Source organism: Camarhynchus parvulus, chromosome 1 (assembly GCF_901933205.1).
Source record: "Camarhynchus parvulus chromosome 1, STF_HiC, whole genome shotgun sequence".
NCBI lineage: Eukaryota > Metazoa > Chordata > Aves > Passeriformes > Thraupidae > Camarhynchus > Camarhynchus parvulus.
In genome coordinates, this window is record NC_044571.1 from 49,726,524 (window position 1) to 49,747,967 (window position 21,444).

The 21,444-nt window shown below is 36.6% G+C and overlaps 1 protein-coding gene across 1 annotated transcript in view; it reads right to left on the bottom strand.

Moving 5' to 3' along the window:
- The window catches only part of UCHL3 (ubiquitin C-terminal hydrolase L3), a 42,873-nt gene that overhangs the window by 3,136 nt on the left and 18,293 nt on the right, over positions 1-21,444 (bottom strand). Inside the window, exon 7 of the mRNA XM_030944665.1 lies at positions 2,515-2,590. Coding sequence (XP_030800525.1) covers positions 2,515-2,590 — 76 coding nt within the window. The remainder of the gene's footprint in view (positions 1-2,514; positions 2,591-21,444) is intronic.

Below are 21,444 nucleotides of genomic sequence, written 5' to 3' on the forward strand. Positions count from 1 at the left end.
TTTTCCAGTTAAAACTATTTAAATAGATCTTTTGTACTTCACTTTCCAAAATGCTATCTCATTTTTCATAAAGTTCACACACACAGCTAGCTGTTCCCTGGTGTCTCCACTGCTGACTGCTTCTAACAGTATCATTATATACAGTCTGTTGCTTTTAAAAAATAATCCAACCAAAACAATGAAATATTTTTCAGTATTTAATTTGAAAACTTCAAAGCTGTAAGTTGCTGTTGGTTTAATGCTGGTATAGTACTTCAGTTTTTCAAGCAGAATAGAAAAGTTTCAGCTACGCTTGATGGATTTATGCAGACAGACAGCTGTAGGTCTGTGGTGTTTGACAGCTGTGATCAGGGACTCCACAACAGACCAGAGTAGCAAACCCACCATTCTGAAGAGTCTGGCATCACTGAAAATCTTTCTGTCATCTAAAATAAATTAGCAAACAAAGCCCAACAGCTCTAAGTATTTAGTATTTTCACAGCATTTAAACAGGATTGCTATGGTTATTTTTTATGTTTTTTGTCTTGCATTTCCAATAGAATAATGCTTGTCATTCTCAGCATTTAAAAAAGAATTTCATTCATATAAATATGCTTCAGGTTACTTGCAACGAGTTAACAGTATGAAAACTTATGTCAGGTTATCTGAAATATTTCTTTAAAAATATAAAACAAAATCACTTTTGGCTCTGTCTTGCCTGTAAAAGGCTCTTTCCTCCCCAAAGATGCCACCAAAGTTGACAACACTTCCCAACTACATTTTCCATAACTAAAAATAGATTTGATGTTGAAAAACATTTGGATTTATATGAACAAGATGTTGTTCATTATTGTAACTACCATGGCTGCAGATACAAGGCAAAACCCTCAGAAAATGCCAGGGAAACAGAACTGAATACCCTACACTGTTGCAAGCTAAGTTTACCTTAATTGTGGGGCTTTTTTGCGTCCATATTGGCAGAACAACATTTTAATTTCATGTGTCTATAAATAATGCATTTTCTATGACAGAAACATCACATATATTTAATATTCACGTGCTTCCTTAGCATTTTCTGCATGCCAAAGCCCACATGCTGCCCACACTGTCTGAAGCCAGTGAATCAATTGAAAAACCTTCAATTTTCCTACTTTTAAGGTGGGGTTTTTTTGCTTCCTTCCACTGGTACAGAGAGAAGTTATTTTAAGAACAAAAGAAATAGTACTATTGACATTCCACTGTACAGCAGAGCTAAATGCCTCTTCTCCTTTTAATTTGTTATTTTTAGGAAAAATTCAAATGGGGCTTCTCTCACATCATACCTACAGAAATTGGGTAAACATAAAAAGTATGTAGTCTGCTTTTTAAGCAGCATAACTTAATGGACAGTGAAAATGTATCACAGCACACAACCAAAAAAAGTGAAAGTCATCCCTTATGCCTTGAAATCTAGAGCCATAAAATATTTATTGCATCCTACAGTACTTACCTTTTTGATCTAGTCCAGTGACAGATAGACAGCATCATAAAATACAAAAATGTGTGCCTATTGGTTATGACTTATCCCTGGTAATACCCCTCAGATTAACTTAATATTAACATAAGCACTTCTTATATATTGCTTATGCCCCATGCTGCGATTACTTATCACCTGTTAAGGGCATTGCTCAATTACATGCTGATTTTCAAAAGATGAAAGTCTTATCACCATAAAATACTGCAAAAATTATGTTAGGAAAGATCAGTGACTTGCAGTTTTTACATGCTGATCTGCTTGCTGGATTTCTGAAGTGCCTGCTGAAAAACCTAGTTGCTCAGCAACATATTTAAGATTGGAGTCATTAGAGAATATCTGAGCAAAACTAAGTGCTACACAATCTGAACAAGAAAAAATAGCTGTATTTCAAAAAATAAGGACTACTGTTGCACAGTTAACTGTCTACTGACCACAAAAAGTAGAGGAAAAAATACCGGACTATTACAAACAATTTGCAGAGTGTTAATATCTCTTAGTAACCTGACTACATAATTTGAGTTTAAACAGTATCACTTATGCTGTGTTTATTAAGCACAGCTGCTTAACAATATAGCTAACATTTCTGAAGTGGCACACAGTTAATTTAGTACTTCCACAAGCAGCTCAGGAACATAAACATAAAAAATGTCCTGTGAAATTTTGAGAGTTTATCCATTTTTCTTGCTTCCTGTCCTTTTAAATGCCCATGGAAGTTTGGATGCAGTCTAGTATTCTGTACCATTTTATCTTAATAGGATGGAATTAAGGGAAGGAAAACAATAAAACCCAAAAAACAAACAAAAAATCCTAACAAACAAACAAACAAACTGCCCCCCCAAAAAATCCCAAAAAACTAAGAAGGCTACAGTTGTTTGAAAGAAATCCCCAGACCCTAAGATGCAGCTGAAAAGAACCTAAGCCCAACATAACATCAAGAAATCTCTCTGAAACTTTGACAGTTAACAGCATCACTACTTGAATTTGTTTCTAAAAATGGAGTGGATAAAAAGTGTTCTTACCCAATTCATAGAGATGACCACCTACATTAACTAATGCAATAAAGTGAAGATCTACTTTTTCATCTATACTTGGTGCCTGCAAGACAAAACAAGACAAAAAGATATTGTGTTTATTGAACTCTTATTGCTATATGATAATGAGCATGTATCATCATAATATACAAAATACCTGGACAAAAGACATCACAATTGGGAAAGCACATTCTGGATCTATACAGAATGGCACAAGTCAATTGAGGAACATTTTGGAATACAAAGGAACTGTCTGCAATGCATGTATCAGTAAGAATTCATGCATTAAAGTATCTGGAAATATTTCTGATTATAGCTCTACATAAAAGCTCTATTTTTCATTACTAAATTAGAAGTAAAATCAGCTCAAATTCATAAACATCAAAAATAGACTTTCATATAAATAACAAATCCTTCGCTAACCTATCTCCTATAACAAAGTGATGCAGGACTCAACTGTGAAACTGTAATATTTCAGAACTGAAAATATTCGCTGGTCAAAATAATTTTTTCCTCATAACCAACCCCAGTTAACCAGTTTCCTCTTCACAGGCAGTCAAAACAAACACATCTTAGGTGGGGAGGAAAGATAATAACCAGAGGTGCCCAGACTGAATTCTCCAAGTGGCATCATAGTCATTATACCCAGTAAGGACTGAAGTGCAGCGACAGCACCAAGTGACACAACATAAAAAATGGTTACAGTTAGTAAAGATCTACCTAGCCCAGTACTGTGCTGGCAACTACAGCAAGCAGCAAAATCTTTTGCAGAAGTTTGTGGGCATGCACAGCATGGTGCTTAACCAACACACACTCCCAGCACCTGCTGAGCAGTGGTGTTGGAACATGTGAGCCAGAAGATCTATCATCACTTCTGAGCCAAAAGCTCTATCACCATTGTTGTGTTCAATAGTAACTGATGGCATTAATTCCTTATCAGTCTGTCCAGTCTGCATCTGAACATAATTTAAGATTATATTGTTTTGAGCAAATGGGAAAAAGAACTTCAGGTTTTCTTCATTATCAAAAATCTGACTTGTGTGAAAATGTATTTCATGTAATTTTCTTTCATCTTTTAATTACCGCTAGGCTTACATGAATTTTCTAAAAGACTACAAAAATGTGAAAACTTGCTAAAAACAGATTAGAGTGTGAAATAAGTTGTAGAACCTCAAAGTCATATCATCTTTTAAGGACTGGGCTTAAAATTTCCTTTTTTATGATGGCCATGAAAAAATACTTTAAAAGATGATATGAATTGAAGAAATTTGGCGAACAACCAGAACAACAGAGTGAAGGACAAGAAGTCACCACAAGTCCTTCAAATACATTAAGAAGGCCAAAGAATGCAGCGCTGTGGAGGAACTGCCAACAGCCATAGAAATTCTGTGCAGCAAGCTCAAAAATGAGAAAAAAAGAAAGAGAAAACAAAATACCACACAACTTCATTTAAGATTTATCTCCATGACCAGTTAGAAGTGTGAAAGGCACAAACACCCTGTTTCATCACTGTTTCAGAGAGCCTAGAATGAAGAAAAGGCTTTCTGGCCACTAAAGATGAGGCATCTTTCAAAGGGGCAAGGGGATCTTTCCACCAGAAATTCAAGCTAAGTGAAATGGCCTTTGATAATTTTGTTTCACAGAAGGCCAAACAGAACCAGGACTCAGGGAAACCAAACAGCCCCAAGAACCTGACTACTCAGTTGCAAACTTCAAAGGACCACAGGCTTCCATAAAACCACACAGGACAGCAGGTCATGTCCAGTGGCCTTGTTGTTATTGCTATTGACCACCCAACTTTTTACAGACTTCTAAACTGTAGTGCTACAAAAGTGTGCAGGCAGGCAAGGCTGAGCATGCTTGTCAAATCCCACATTGTCACCTAATTCCCTTCATAGACATATGACTTCACAGCTGTTCACTTACCAATTAAACATACCAACTAAGAAATCTGGGTTTAAGAAATTTCAGGGTTAGGGGGAAGACCACTGCCAGTTAGTGTCACTTTAGGCCAGAAGTGGCTTAACAATTTAAAGCCTACATCTAAACATACTCTACCTGGGCTCAAGCCAACATGAAGCAGGAGAGTACATCACTATTTCAGAGGACTTTGAGATGTTCAGGAGTTGATTTTTACCACATTTAGAAACAAGATATAGTTGCCCTTATGACCATTTTGGGTGTTAAGTTCTTTGTCAAATTCTAATAAACACCCTTTCTCTAGAGAGACACCACTGGCATGCTTGGAATGCTGAGTCTATACACAGGAAGGAGATGAATAAGTAAGCCATCAAAAAAAGCATGATTGACTTTTCATAAAGTTTACTTAGAGACAGACTCCTATAGAATCCTGCTGAGTTTTTGTACAAGAGTAATCTAAATAACATGCTTTCAGCATGCTATTGCCATAAACCGTGAGAAATGCTGTGTTTTTACATTTTTAATTCCCCAACCTCAGAGAGAATGAAAGTGCCATGACATTATTAAGTTTTCTACCATATGTTCTAGTATATGCAGTCTCCTTCCATTAAGATTTCTTTTCATCTAATCTAGATAGCAGTAAAGTTGATTTTTACATTTCTTGAAAAATTAGGATTTCGATAATTTTTGACAGAAAAATATTTGCATAATCATAAACACAGTGAAACAACAGGGTCTGAATATTCATGATGACCTAAAACTTTGTATTATAAAAATCTGTTGCTTATAACTGAAGCAAACAAGTAACTGGATTAATCTTTCCCAATGTGATGAATCTGATTCAAAATTGCTCCACCCTTCCCCTCCTTAGGGAAAAAGCCCCCAACACATCCATATGTGTGCAAGCACACTCAAACACACACAGACACCACAAGAAAAGCCTAGTAAGGCCAATTTCCACTTCACTGGGAAGCACTAGAAATTCTAACACTTGAACCAGAAGACTTTAAATTTCAAAGGAATGGAAAAAAGTGGGAATGTCAGCTCCAGGGAGATGTCTTTTGTGGTCTCCCCAAAAAGCTACACCTTTGGCCAAGTTTTCAAGTTTCTAATAAAGTGTCTATGTGAATGCTTAAAAGAACAGGAAGCATAGCTTTAAGAAGTCTTCCTGCACATTCATCATGAAGTATTGCTTAGAACAGTTACAGAGGATTTTCTCTTGATTGCTCTTCTTGTCAAAGACCACAGTAACACAGACATCAATCAAGTGTTCAGATTATCTGTTCCTCTAGATTTTTTCACTTAAAAGCCCAGCCAGTGTGCAAAAGGAAAAAACACATTTGAAGGACCACATGTGTGTATGAACCACAAGGAGAAAGACATGGGAGTCGAAATTATGTGATTGTCTAATCAGGATTTGGAACTAAACTATGGGATTCAAGACTCATTTTTCAAGTCTTCTGAAGAGCTGTCATGCTGAGTACTGGAAATGTATACTTCTCTTCTATCCAGGAAAGACATAAAGAGGAAGAATACCAGCACCTTTAGTAGCTTACAATGCTTATGTTATGGTTGCAATCTAGTACAAGAATTAAGTTTTGGTAATTTGGGTCAGTAGACATAATTTTTCCAATTTTCTTCTCCAAACTAAAAACATAATGAAAAGTAAAAACCAGAAGACTCAAAACTGATCTAAAGAAGAAAAATACAAGTTCCGTGCTCAAAGTGATGGTTCTGAGAACATCTTCTCAAATGTAACTTTATCCCAAGGAACTAAGGTAATATTCAATGATAGTAACACAGAATATTTTCATGAATACTCAGTTGCACACACAAAAGACACAGCCAAGGTTGTCTGCCCTCTAATTTTGGATACCACATTAAAAGCACTTAAATATCAGAGTCCCTGTTTTTCAGAGGAATTGACTGCCTCCTCTGCTAACCTGGACATCCAAATTGAATAATAAACAAGTGCTGACCTTTGTGAGAAATCAATTTGAATTGACTTGTCTCAGGCCAATACCCATTAGTTCATGCTATTGAAACAGAACCTCTACATTTCTTTGTCTCTTCACCAGCAGGTATCAAATCTATAATTAAAACTGCATTTTGCAAAGTTTTTACAATATAAATGATAACCCTTCCTATGCCTTCTTGTACTAAGAAATTCCTTTAGTTTTACCTTTCACCAGTGCATGCTGCCCTCTCCTCATGAACTAAACCAGTCATTCTAGTTGTTGCACTAACCTTCAGAAACTCAGCGGTACACCCCATATCACTGTTTGCCCAATCATGTCAGCCTGTCTAATAACGTATATTTCATCACCTGTACAGTTTATCTTGCAATGCACTTAGACGATTATCCCAATCTAAAACTTGGTATTCAATTTTTATGCATTTGAAATTCTTTGATCTTCAAATGTTCCTTAGTCAAGACACAGCTGTTTGTCAAATTTATGCGCAATTGGTTTCTCTTCCTAAGAACTTCATTTCTGGGACAAACTTACAACTGAGAAAAAAATGGTCTTGCTCTCATGGATCCACTGAACAAGCCTTACCACACCCTGCTTAAAATGTATTTATGGAAGACCACATTATAAGAGCAGATTCAGTGTTACATGACAGTTTTCAGGCAATTTATTCCAAATATATCTTGTATTTTTATTATTCCCTTACGCTTGCTTTTGAAAGGAGAAGCAAAGCAAGAAGCCTCACAAACCGGTTTAGTAGAATGCTTTGCAATACATGTAGTGACTGGGAAAGGAAAAAGTCATTCGGTGTTAAGTCAAGAAACTGGCATCAGGAGTCTGTTAAGTTATGGAAGTGTACTGAAGACTGACAGGGAAGAGACAATTTTGCAGAACCTTCAAGAATAAAAAAATTCTGATACATCCAATTGCAAGATCATGATAAAAGCATCTACAGTTTTAAGAGAAGAAAAAACCTTAGAGGTTTTTCTACACCAGATATTACAAGAAGCCAAAGAAAAAAAGATCCAAAAAAGAAGACTACCAGGTATGGTTTATATTCAATAAATTCTGAAGTAAAATAGAAAAAGTGATGCAATTGCTGTTGAATAGATGAGACATCTGTAACTTCTGTTTTGCAGCATGGGATGTGCTTGGGCAAATATACTGTGTAGGACTGTGAAAGGCATTTGGGTCTCAGTTAAAGTACTGCAATTAGAACAAAGAACATTGGAATGATTGTCACAAGTTTTCAGTAAGACTGTTTCTGGCTTTTTCTCACAAAACAGTGACGTCTCCATTCATAGTCAATATTCTGCATTGAGTTTGACATAAAAAAGGCAGCAAAACCTAAGGCAAACAGAAACACTAAAAGAATAGATGATCTGGGGAGAAAGTGACAAGGACGGAGGCGAAGTCAACATTACTAAAAAGGCATGCTGTTAGCTTATCTTAAAAATTTGCCACATCTACTGCAATTTATCAGATTTGTATAGAACGCTTCAGGACAGTATTTTCAATTTTTCCCCCCCTCCTAATATATGTTCTTAACTCATCTAGAGACCTACTCTAAAAAGATGTACTGGGTCTGGCTGCAATGGATGGAGCTCATTTCCCTGGAGCAGCCCTCCCAGTGCTGAGCTTTGCAATGGTAGCTGGAAAGGGGCTGGTGACACCCCAGTGCTGCAGCCACTGCTGAGCAGCGCTGGCCCTGCATCACTGCCCTCTCTCCAACATCTCACCCTCACCAGCAGGAGAGGGGTGGGCAAAATCCTGTGAGGGGACACAGCCAGGACAGGTGGCCCAAACTGGCCAAAGGGATATTCTGTACCATATGAGGTCTGCTCAGCAATGAAAGCTAAGAGAAAGGAGGAGGAAAAAGGGAAAAAGAACTAATAACATTAGTAATTGTGACAACTGTCTTCCTGGCCAACCACTACACACACTCAAGACTGGCTTCCCAGGAAGTGTCTGGACATCCCCTGCTGATGGGTAGGAGAGAATAAATCTTTTGTTTTCCCCTGCTTTCATGTGAAGCTTTTGCTTTATTGAACTGCCTTTATCTTGACATACGAGTTTTTTTCTCTTATTTTCTCCCCACCCTGGCCTGCAAAGGAGGGGAATGACAGAGCAGCCTGATGGGCATCTGGTGTCCAGCCAAAGTCAAGGAAAGTTTTCAACCAGTAAAAGTGCTTTTATTTAAGGAGCCTAGAAAAAGCCTCTCAGCATCAAAACTTCCGCTCTAAATTTTGAAACAATCTTTTCTTCTGTTTGTCAAAGTTTCAGTAGTAGAAATGTACTCAGAAATACAAGGAAGTTCAACTATATTTTAAACACAATATACAGGATGTTCCCACCCCCTTAAATTCAAGAGCATAGATTTCTTAATAAAAGCAATACTGAAGTGCTCATATATTTCTCATACAATGTTAATGCAATGCTGAGCAGTTCAGCCTCTATGTAAACCTAGAAGAATATCAGAGCTGTACTAATACTACTTGTTGACAGGACATTAAACACCACCTTGTCATTCAAATTTTACAAAGCCAATGGAGGCAGCTTTAATGCCAAAAATGCTGTCTGGTTTCTTGCATAATAAACTAATTTACAACAAGGTGGTCTTAATTTTCTTGTAAGGCATGTTATACAAATGTGCAAAGATGAGAACAACATTTAGTTACCAATACATACCAGACTATACAGTATTTATCAGTATTCACTGATAGATCTTAATGTATAGGCCTTGAAATTTTAATCTGTTGGATAAAGACAGGGACATCAGGGGAATTAAGGTATAATATTTTAAAACCTCTTAGAAGCAAGTTTCTGCTTTGCCAAATAGAGTTGTACTGAAAACTAAACTCATTTTCTGAACATTTTTAAAGGAAATGCTCATTACTAGCGGATGAGGACTCGTTTTTAGACATTTTCTGAAGTTAAAAAAACTCTCAGCTTGGTTTTCTGCTATAATGACAACATATTATGCTGTAATGTCTTAGATAAGTAATAATTTGTTTACTGCTGAAGTAAACTCATGTTCAATTAATGCTTTTGTTCTAGGCAGGCACACTCAAGCTCAAGTCTCCTTCAGTAAGTATTTTCTAACCAACAAGCATAGATAAGTCAAATTCAAACACAATCCCAGTTTCAAATTACAGAAACAGGACATAGAATTTTCCAAGGTTTGCTAAACAATAAAATCCCCAGGTAAAATGTCAGATGTTGTCAATGTCAGCAAAACAAATGAGGGGTAAGAAGCATGAGTTGGGAAGAATTTAAGTCTGTACTTAACACCTCCTCAGATCCCAAAATATTTAACTAGCTCCAAATGGTAACATCAAGAATGGTCCATAGTTTTGAATATTACATGAGAGCTAGATACTTAATAAAAGCAATTACTATTCACATGAAGAGAAAAGAGTCTGGGAAAAGGCCTCATCTTGAGATATTTATCAGGATGAAAATAAAAAAGCTATAAAGAAGTGGAAGCATTTGACACTTATATTAAGGATTTCCACATGTGGAAAGGACATCTGAATGAAAAAGAAAATTATTTGGACCACAGCTAGGGTAGTTATTTCACCTCTGTAAAAAACCCACCTATTTCAAAAAAGAATTTCCAGGAACACAGGTGAAATGTGATCAGTATCAAAGAATGATAAAAACAAAATCAATGTCCCAGTTTTGCATTTAAGAGCATTAACTTCTATACATCAAGATTTATTTTTCTATTTTCATGTATGCATTAGAAGTGTGATCACTCCTTAAAGCAGGATGAAATAGCACTAGAAGACTCTTTCAGTTCAGTGTTTCTGCTGATTGCCATCAGGCCACTTAGAAACATTGGCTACTCTGTACATATAATTTTGTTTCCAGATTTTCAAGATACATTTGTGGTCGGTGACTGAAGGAGGAAAAAAGTTTAAATTTGATGACAAGCTTTTCTTATTGGAACATCTTCCCTTTCAACTGCAATGTTTGTGTACAAACTCTATGAAGAAACAAGATGTCAAGTGAGAAAGTAACCAGCCCCTTGGAATTAAAGGAAATATTTTATCATTACTGAAATACCCAGGGACCATTAACCAAGAGTTAAGGAAAGAAAAGGAGACTAGGTTTAGGATATGAGAACTTAAAACCAGGTCTCAAACACAGAAATAATACCACGTGGCAAAAAATTAGAAGCCCCTTGATTTAGGAGATCCAAATGAAAGATCATGAAGATGAGGTAAAAAGAAGAGGCTGGATGCAGAGTCTATGGCAAAAAAAAGCGCCAGTTCATGAAAGGTAAACTTCTTCTATGCTTTGAAAATGATTTGGCATATGTATGGAATCAAAAATACCTGGACAGCAAAGCATGGAATGATGTACTTTTGCTGTCTGACATGGTGGAAAGGGAAAAAATAAACCAGGAAGAAAGAAATCTTAAGAATGGTTGAGAAAAGACCCCAACAAAACATGATGCCTTGAAGACTGAAGCTACATGGTAGAAGGCCAGTGTGTCAGAGTAAGAAAAGACTGAAGATGGACTACACTTACAACAGAATGAAGCCCGACAGATGGAAGGCGTATCAAGGGCCGCCACCGGCGCAGACGGACTGACGGACTGGGAGCCTTTGCAGGACCTACATGATTACGTTTGGCCCAGGAGAGGGATGCAGAGTGACACAATGGTGAGGCCTTCGTTCTGCTGTGGCTAACCTGAGGCTGCGATGAGCATGGTGGTGAAGACAGCGAGGACGATGACGACTACATAAACATTAAAAAAGAACATACTTAGCCCACTTAAACCTGAAATAGCATCCCTGCAACTGCAGCAAACAGCAACTGCAGAAATGTCCACTACTGAGTATACTGTCCTTCAACTGCTCAAATCACACAGATAATAATCAAGAATGTGTTGAATTTGAATGACAAGATGAAAGAGCACTGCAAATAAGCAAAGACATTGTTCAAATCTAAAGTTTATAGACAGATAAGCTAGAGGTTATTCACACCCAGGGAACTTGACAACATGAACACAAATTAACTGACTCATTCAAGAGACAGAGTGTTGGAAAGTGAGGAGGGAGGGGATTTAAGCATCATTTAATAGAAGAAATCATTAAGAAAGAGAAAGAATCAGTTTTGTCTACAGCTACAAAAGCTGTGAACAATAGCACTTGGCAATTTGGGAAAGCTAGACTGTGCTGCTCTGGGATCTAAGATGAATCAAGTAACTATGGCAACAGAACCCAGAGTTTCTTTACTGTTTCATGTCTAACATAAAAGGAAAGCAAAGGAAAAGGGAAGCTTACCGTGGTGAGGTATGCAACTTCCTAAGTTTTTCACCTATTCTTCTAAAATAGCAGGCCAGTGGCAGTACTGCCATTAACACTCAGGATCCCTTTAGTATCCGTGGAAGCAGTGGGACTATGTTAAACCATTCAAATTGTTACTATTAGAAGAAAGACCATAGAAGTATTAAAAATGACTCTCAGCTCCAACTGACAAAGTTATAGTAAATATATTAAGACCAGAAAGGACCATTGTGATGATTTAGTTTTGATCTTCTGTCCCACACAGGCCACAGGACCAAACAAGTTCAAGTTTTGCTTGGATCAGAGCATACTCATAAAACAAAAACAAACATTCAAGCTTAACAATTTTTTAACTACTGAAAAAATATCAGAACAAATAAAAAATTCAATCAATCCTGTCTATAGCTACATAGAGACAATAATCAGCATATTCATACAGTTTACTAAAATTTGTAATAAATGAAAATGCAACCTCCTTAGTCCTATTCAATGATGACATAACATGAACAACAGATTACATTATTCATCTGGCCAAACCAGGAGCTCATCTTCAGCATTTCATCCACTATTATCTTGGAATATATAAAAATCCCCAGTGTTATCTACAGCCTCTCAGAGAACCCTGTGCCTTCTTGTCAAGAAATGAAGTTCATCTTTTGTGCTAATTGTAATTAGCACAGCTTTTATTTGGCCTCAGAAAAACACTCCTTTGTTTGAAGCTAATCTAAAGGGCGATCCAGATTGTCCTGTGTTGATGTCTTGTGCTTTAATATCTGCTGATCTTTTTCCACTGCCTGTAAGCTTTGAGGTGTATCTTAATAACAGAATCATGGTTTGGATAACAGAATAATGTTTTGGATTGGGAGGGCCCACCTTAAAGATAATCTAGTTACAGCTCCCACATGGGCAGGGACATCTTCCATTACACCAGGTTGTTCAGAGCCCCACCCAAATCAGTCTTGGACACTTCCAGGCACGAGTCATCCACAACTTCTCTCGGCAACCTTTTCCATTGCCTCACCACCCTCACAGTAAGGCATTTCTTCCTAATGTCTAATCTAAGCCCACTGTCTTTCAGTTTGAAGCCATTCCCCTTAGTCCTGTCAGGACAAGCCCTTGCACAGTCTTTCTCCAGCTCTCTTGCAGGGTCCCCTGCAATCTGGTCACCCTGCTATTGTCTTCCATGCCACTGACAGACTACTTAATAGTACAGGTCTTAGAACCAATCTCTGCAGAGACCCACAAGCTAACACAGTAACTAATCAATGACACCCCACTTATCTGCCCTGAGACCTGCCAAGTTAGGGAAGGCAGAATAGAAACTGCAGTTCCTTAAGGTATGTCCCAAATGATGCATTCAATGGAATGACTCCAGTAGGGGCTATGGAAACCAAGCATTAGATAGCTTCTCTGAAAAAAAATTATTTTCACTCTTATTAGTCAAAATAAGCCACTGTAGTGCCAGTCAAAACTATTTACTTTCTTTGCATTATTTATTAATTTTGAAGCAACTAATGTTAGTTCTCTTTTTTTTTTTTCCCTATCAAGAGTGGGACAATGAATTGGTTCTTTCTGCTCCCATACTGCTGACCTTAAAAAAGGAAGATAGGGTTAAGGATTTTTCATGAAGAGCAAGCATCAAGTACAGTAGAAACTGTAAAGCTCAAATACATGGAACTTTACCAAATCTCATAAACTGTCCAGAGAACACAATTTTCCACAGGGTTGTCACAGTTCGGTTTTTTCCTTTAATTTCAAGCATTCTGATCCACCTACATCTCAACAGCTCTTAATAAAAGAGGACAGAACTAGAAAACCTCCAATCCAAAAATGGAACTACATGAATAAAAAGGAATTCAGCAATGACAATACTTCTACAAGACAAAAAGTTTTACAATAGCTTAATGCTTATTACAGTTTACCTGTACTACTGACTGGGGTTTTTTCATATTCTTCACTTGAAGAACTGATCTAAAATGGGATGTTTTATGTTGAGATAACATATCAGATGGCTTTAAAAATTATCTGCATCAGCTTGCTTAAGAAAATTTTAAAAGATGACTGATAAAAGACTGCTTCTAGAATTCCTCATAGTCCACAGACCTTCCAATGCAGGAAGGAACGTGTAAGATTAGAACCTGCTGTCAGGCAGAAGTCTAAGAGCTTTGCTGACTAGACAGTTCATGATAGAAGGCAAGAGACACTTGTATGTTTTACAATTTTGTAAGCTGCTGCCATCATAACAGACAGGATTGATAAGTATTCCAAGAATCTGAACTGTAGTATCTTTTTACTGAGAAACAGTTAAAAAAAATTGACTGGAAGCTGTTAAACTGTATAGTTTTGCTCTGAAAAAAATCCTGGTTTTTTAGGACTCCTGTATAATTACTGTGAAACCCTTTATAAGATTTTGAACAATACCAAATTTAAGAATTGTTTAACAGTACAGGGATAGCTACAATATAAAAAGATTTTCTTTAGAGAGCCTTGTTTTAATTTTGCTACCATTTTTACCACAAGTCTATACTTCTACCATTCTTCTACATATGACTTCTTTGTTTTCTGGCCAATATTGCTAAAATAATGAGAAAATATTAAAAATACCTCTTGCCTGAATGTAATAGGTCCAAGAAATACTTTAGCTTTTCAAACTGAATTTACACCATAGAATGCCATTTAGGGAAACTATTATTCTAGTATTTCTAGTTCGTCCTGATTTTTACTTCCATTCATCGAATCTTTTTATCCTTTATTTCCTGTACTAGTGGGTCCCCCAGTGAGATAACTAAGAGAACGAGAAACTTCCTCTCCATTGAAAATATACTTTTGCATCTGTAAGAGTAGAATTTCAGCAGACAATATGTAGGAGTTCTGGAAAAGCAAGCTTAATACTGGATTAACAAACTAATTAACAAGGCTGTAATAACCAGAAAATTCTATGCATGGTTTTAATAATAAGCACAAATTAAGCTATGTGAACTGAGGTTATTTTAAAATGAATATTAAAAAAATTAAATTAGAATTACATGTTAATATTACTATGAAATTAATGTTAAATATACATCTCCAAAAAAAGAATGGTAATTCATACATTTCACATTTGATTTAAAATATGGAAGACAAATCCTAACTTGAAACACTCTATTCAAACAAAATTTATTAACAGCTAGAAACTGCAGAAAAGAGAGAATTAGTCTGACTTCACAAGAAGAAAAGATCACAGAAGCATATTCCTGGGCTGAAAATTATAATAGGTCAAACATCTGAAGTGGTAAAACAAAAGCCCTGAAATAGAATTGAATGTTATTGTCATATAAAACAGTAAGCACATCAAGTTTATTGTCTGAAATGCAAAAAAAACTCCACGTTATAAAGAAGTTAAAAGCCTCATGAAGTAGGTCCAGAAAATGTTCAGGCAATTACCATCTGCCCCAATCCAAAACTCACTCCTATATATAGCTGTTTCTAAAATCTAAGATCTGAAAGGAATCACATACAAAGTTCGTCAGGCACCAAGAGCTGTGCTTCTGCACATACCTGAAAGTGCCTAAGTTTGATAGTGCTGAAGACCTCATGGCTTGGTTCAGACCCAAACCTGTCAGGTTCTAGAAACAGGGATCTGTTTGCTCATCTTGTTTGTGGAACCCAATCCAGCAAATTATTTCAGTCCATGTGTAATGCACTGAAGACCTGACAGGACAAAGCAGCATCTGGTATTGCATGACCATTTCTAAACAGAAATACATATTATTGATTACCTTGCTAGTGGCTACAAAAATTCATCTATCAGGAAAATCAGGTCTAGAGCATCCTTGCAGTGGGAAGTTCAAGCCCATGCTACCTTCCTCTTTGGAAGCTTCCCTGTCTATCAGCTCACAACCTGTGCTGGGACAGGGGCTTTCCTTTTTTCCTCCATTCTGAGGTTGTGTCACTGTGTAGAAAGAAACGTCAGCTGCACAGGGACAGAGATAAAATGAGCTTTAACTGCATAACAATGTGTCTGGCAGTTTGGGAAACAGAAGGAGGTAGCATACTTTCAGTTCTGGTCATTGTTTCATAGGCACAAGTCTGGGATCAGAGGCCCTGGTACATGTTCTGCACCTGCCCAGTTGCATTGTTCCATAAGCATGCAGGGACTCCTCCCAACATACTGTTCATTATACAGTTTCCATACAGTAATCCCTGGAGCAGAGTTGGGAGAAGGTTGAAGCAACAATAAAATGTACAACAATATAAGGTTTATTACAGCTTTAAGATTGTTCTCAGAGACGGTGTACTTAGTATCTATTAATCACTTCTCCCCACCACCTTTTGAAGCTTTGTTTTTCTTAAATAATTGCTCGTTATTGAATTAAACACAATATTTTAAAGTGTCTGTATTACAGTTAAAACTAAGTGTTCTTCTTCCTTAGTCATTACCATTACTGGGGTTTTTTACATGCATATTAAATCTATGTATCACACTGTCTGAAAAAACCCTCTTCCTCCTCTTTCCTTCACAAGGGTTTTAAATTTCTCAACAGCATTTCAAGCCGATGGTGGTGGTGGTGGTGGTGAAACCTTGAGACATTAAGTTCCTTCAAGTTTTTCTAAAAAGATAAGCAGCCAGACAGAGAAGAGGAGTCTGACAAAGGAAGAATTCCACAGAGGCAGAAGATGCTTCATGAGCTCATCTCCAACATTACACCACAGAATTCACACGAACTAGAGACATTGTGAGTATTTTGATTGCAAGAAAAGCTTGTTCCAAACTAGATATTCCTTACATGCAACAAAAATCTGACCAACATGCAAATTCTTAGGAAGTTAAGTTTCATAAATTCCAGTCCTCACAGAGGTACTCATTTTCCAACGTTACAATTATCAACATCAATATTATTGAGACTAAGATTACAGACCAAGGTGGGCTACATCTGCTATCAGATCAACATCTGAGCCAGTCATTTTAGTTAGTCCTTCTATAGCCAGTAAAAAACTATTTACAGTATTCTCCATGTAAGTTTAACCCATGATTAAGAATGGACAATATCCCAAGAGTATTACTTTGCTAGACCTAAGAGTAAAGACAAGAAAAATGGTGAGATTAGAGCACCCCAAAAAAATCTTTCCAAAATTAGTGGTCATTTATCTCTCCCTGAAGACTTTAAGTTCTATGGTCTATGTTAGGCAAAAGTCAAGCTAGATTATCACAATGGTGACTTCTGTGATCAAAAAAAAGTGTAATCACAAAAAAAAGAAGAAAATATAAAAGGTTAGGGAGCTCTGCAAAAGCTAAATGACTAGATTTTTTTCAAATAGTTTTTCCTTCACAAGATTTTTTTCTGAAATAAATTGAACAGCATTGTTGCACACCAAATACTGTATTTTTGGAGTGCTTTCTTGAGCAAAGCCAGTTGATGCAACATCAATTCTCTGAGTGGTTTTAGCCCACTGTCTAGCTTCAGCCATATTGGTAAAATGTTGCAAGTCTTAAGAATTGTAAACTCTTTTCGTTTTCTCCTCCCAAATTAGTGATATGATAAAGGAAAAAAAAAACCAAGAGAGCCAAATAATTATCTCTTCTGCCTAAGAGCAAGAGGCTGACTGTGACCTCAGCCATCACCTGTCACACTTGGCTATACCCTGCTGCTTGCTGTCTCTTACAGATAGTGCAAGAACAGCACAGGAAGCATTATGGATTGGAGAGATGCAAAAAACCAAACCAAACCAAAAAAAAAACCAAACCAAAAAAACCACAACAAAACAAAACAAAACAAAAAAACCAACAAAAAAACCCCCACAGCAACAAAAAACCCCAAACAAACTCATGGCAGTCGATTGGTAGAGATGTTAGATGCAAAACTGCAGAAACATTTTTTCACTTGTGTTATTTATTTCTTATAAACTTGTTATTTAAATCCATGGGTGGATTTATGGGTGCGAATATCCTCTATAGTTATGTTTCATCCTAGGAATCAGAATTCCTTCATGCAGATTTTATGGTTAAGCATAGGATCCAGAATAACAATTCTACTGTATTAATACCTTTTTAGCAATTTGCTCAGTATAGAAATCAGATTAAGGCATGTCTCAAACACTAATACATTAGATAACATGGCAATGCAATGAGTCACAGACTAACCAAGCACAATTTCTAAAACATTTCACATGATTCTAGTAAGCTCTTTTTCACACTTTTACTTTGTAGACTGTAAAAGAAAAAAAAGCCATAGCTAAAATTTTTAGGAACTTCACCACCTTTACAGGGGAGACTATATGCTTGTTCTCTAATGCTAAGCTAAAAATCATGTATGAAACAGTTACATCATTGACTTTATATTCTCTCAAGATGCAAATGTTTCTTTAGAGGACTATGGCTTATTCAGAAGAAACATCAAGGAATATGGGTGATTTAAGAAAAAAATCCCACCATATGCTCTTGGCAGGAGCAAAAGGGAAGCTCTTTATGTTTCTTCTCTAACAATAAATTGTAATGATCCAGGGAACCAGAGATCTTTGAAAGTTCAAGTTTTATAGCAGTTGGGAACAGAGTGCATTGATTCTACTTAGCTCTTGCCAATGTTAACGACTGTTACTGTGATCAAAGTCTAACTCTGTGCATTCCAAGCAAGATTATAGTTCTCCAGGCACATGAAACAAGTTTACAGACTACAGTTTGCAGTTATGTTTTGAGTTAAAGAAGAAATCAAGCTGTGGTAGTGTTTTCAGAGGCTGCCAACTTCAATCCGTGTTAAAAATATTCCTGATCATATTTGTGAACAAAAGAGTATCTAAATAAACACACTGATGTGTGCCAGTAGTTCAGCTTTTTGTGAACATCTGAGACATGCTCTTTTTTTGTGATTTTTGACTCTCTCAGTATAAACACCAGTTTTGATTTTCAAAGGCTGATTTTTTTAATCAATATTTTTGATAAGGGTCTAATGAGGTGCAAGAATGTTGTTTCCATTTGAAGTAGCAGCTCAGATGCTGCACCTCACTCTATTCAATCTGAGCCTCATTTCACTAGAACATACAGTTCTAGTAGCCAGAGCTGTCAGTTGGGAAATAGATGTACAGAGTGTACTAAAATAACCCAAACAGGAGGAGTTACAGAACAAAGGCAGTGTTTTCTGTGCCTTCCCTTAATAGTTGATATATTTTATTCTGCAGTTCTGTTTTCTTCTATCCTTCTCTTCTTAACAACTAATCTTAAACACTGTAGGTAAACTTTGTTTAGATGGACATTCTCATCAGCCTCAAAGGAAGAGGAAAGAAAATACATTGATGTAAGAGCTCTTAATTTTCTCCTAAGAATTTAGGTCATGAACAAAATCAAAAGTTCTTATTACTCTCTAGCCAATATCCAACACAGTTCTTACTACTCTCTAACCAATATCCAGCATAGGTATTTCAAGTGGCCATATCACTTGTGTTTATTTGCTTGATTGAAACATCATTTTGAGCCATGCTGTAGTAACACTTAAACAAGTAAACTTCCCAAAGACCACAGATCACATTCTGCTAAGCAGTAATGCATAAATGTTGCTAAAACTCCCCTGTCCAAAATAACTTTTACTTTCATCACAAAAGTGGTTCCATATGCCACAAGGACCACATGACATAACAAAAAGTTCACTCCACCACTTGTACTTTATATCAAAAAGTGATATGGAAAGCCATTGGCAGCAGTTAGCGATACCTTGATGTTACACAAAGAGCCTGCCAATCACTTAACAGCACAATTATTTGAGTATTTGCTGTTCACAAAAGCTGATCTAAGCCTAGTCTGTTAAACTTTCTCCTGTCTTTCCAGGAGTGTGCCTATAACCCCTCCATGCCAGCATTAGTTTATACAAGGCTACAGGATCAGCTGTTTCAGGAAGCTGTTTGGGAAGCCCAGGAAGACACTGTAGGAAACTTGCCAATCCAGAATGATTTTAACAGCCACAGATACACACAGCTGGCTAAAACTTCAGATAGTATTACCAAAAGAGCACTTGAACAGGAGTTAAGCATGTCAAAGCCTTGAGAAATATAGAAATTGAATACAAATTATTCTCTGGATCTAATTCCTTGCCTAAAGGTCAATTAATATCTTTAAAATATTTCTGTGGCATAGTTTGTCATTTTCCTTACTGCAGTATTGAGCTGTAATGAAGCACAGTTGCAAAAGTACTGGATACAGATGCCAGTAATATGAGAGCAGAACAAAAGTATCTTCTACTCACACTGTTATATTTACATATTAAAAAGGTAAATTATTTCAAGAATCAGATACTATTTTATACCTGGAATAACTTCCCTGAAGCATGTAATTGTTTAATTGAGCTAAACAATTTCTACTGGCTTATTTCTATACAAAGTGTGCCTTTGCATTTCCTCCTCTCCTACTCTCCCAGGCAGCTATATAGTAACTTTATAATATTAATGGAAATGAAGGGTAGGATACGAAATAAGATTCTTCCCTAACTCCAATTTCAAAATTTATTTACTCTGCAAAGGACTCTAGACCTGGAAGTCACTCTCATTTAATAACATGTTTTCCTGTTTTCAGAAAAATGTTCCCTATAGATTTTCTGCTCTGTTACTTGCAAATAGTTACTACAATTGTTTTGAAAGTAAGGATGAACCTCATCCTGATCTGTGCTATAAATTGGTACTTTTCCTCCCTCAAATATTGCTATAACTTAGTCGTAATTGGTCACTGTTGATTAGACAGGTAATGCAGATCGACAATCTGTCATTTTAATATTTTTGAAGGGTTGTGGTTTTTCAAAGGAGAGGGTGGTTTTGCTTTTGTAAAAGGGTATCAGAAATGTTAAGGTGTGTGGCAGTACAGGGTTTCAAAGCTTATGAGCTGCTCAAGGAGGCATCAGAAGAACAAGAAGGGAAAAAACCCCAAATGCAAAACAAAAGGGAAAACTCAAAGATGGCTCAGCCAAAAGCAATAAAATAATGATCAGCTTAAAAGTGTGTACAGTTGTGCAAAGAAACGGGTTCTATTTTCCACATCTTAAGACATCCTAGATATTGTAAATAGAAGTGTATGCTCAGCAGAAGACTCATGGAAGAATAAAGAGGATCTTGAATATCTGGCACCTATCCTACTCCCAACAATAGTTGCAGTTCAGGAGCTGTCACATAGAAAAGAGTACACTGGATCTATGAAGCTTTAAGGTAAAGACCTAGATTTTTTTTTTGGCAGTTTTGGATATGAAATACCTGTCATTTAAGAAGGTGTAAGCTTCATCATCATAAACTTCAACAGAAATACTGTTCCAGGAATCTTACATAAATTGCCCTCATTATGGTGCTTGAATAGACAACCAGAATCAAACCACCCTTGAAGCCAACAAGACACTTCCTCTGTGGAACCATTCCCAGATCTTACTACTTGTACCAAAGTAATTTTAAACAGACTTACATTATTTACACAGAAGTATCCATAAAAAGTACCCATAAGACTGCATTAGCTATTTATTGTAGCAATAAAGTGAGACATGGAGCCACACAACCCAGAAGTATTAACAGAATCTGGTTCAAAACCTGGCCTGAAGGATTAAGTGCAAATTTACAACCCTTTTAATTAGCTTGAAATGAATTATCAAAATGAAAACTGCTTAATAGTTCTTGAAAGTTTAATCTTGAAGGAAAAAAATCTCTTTGATTTTTAAGAAAAGTGGTTGGGTTTTTTTAACTACGCAAATTAATCACAGCTATCAAACTTGGGAAGCCTGCTAAAGCACCCA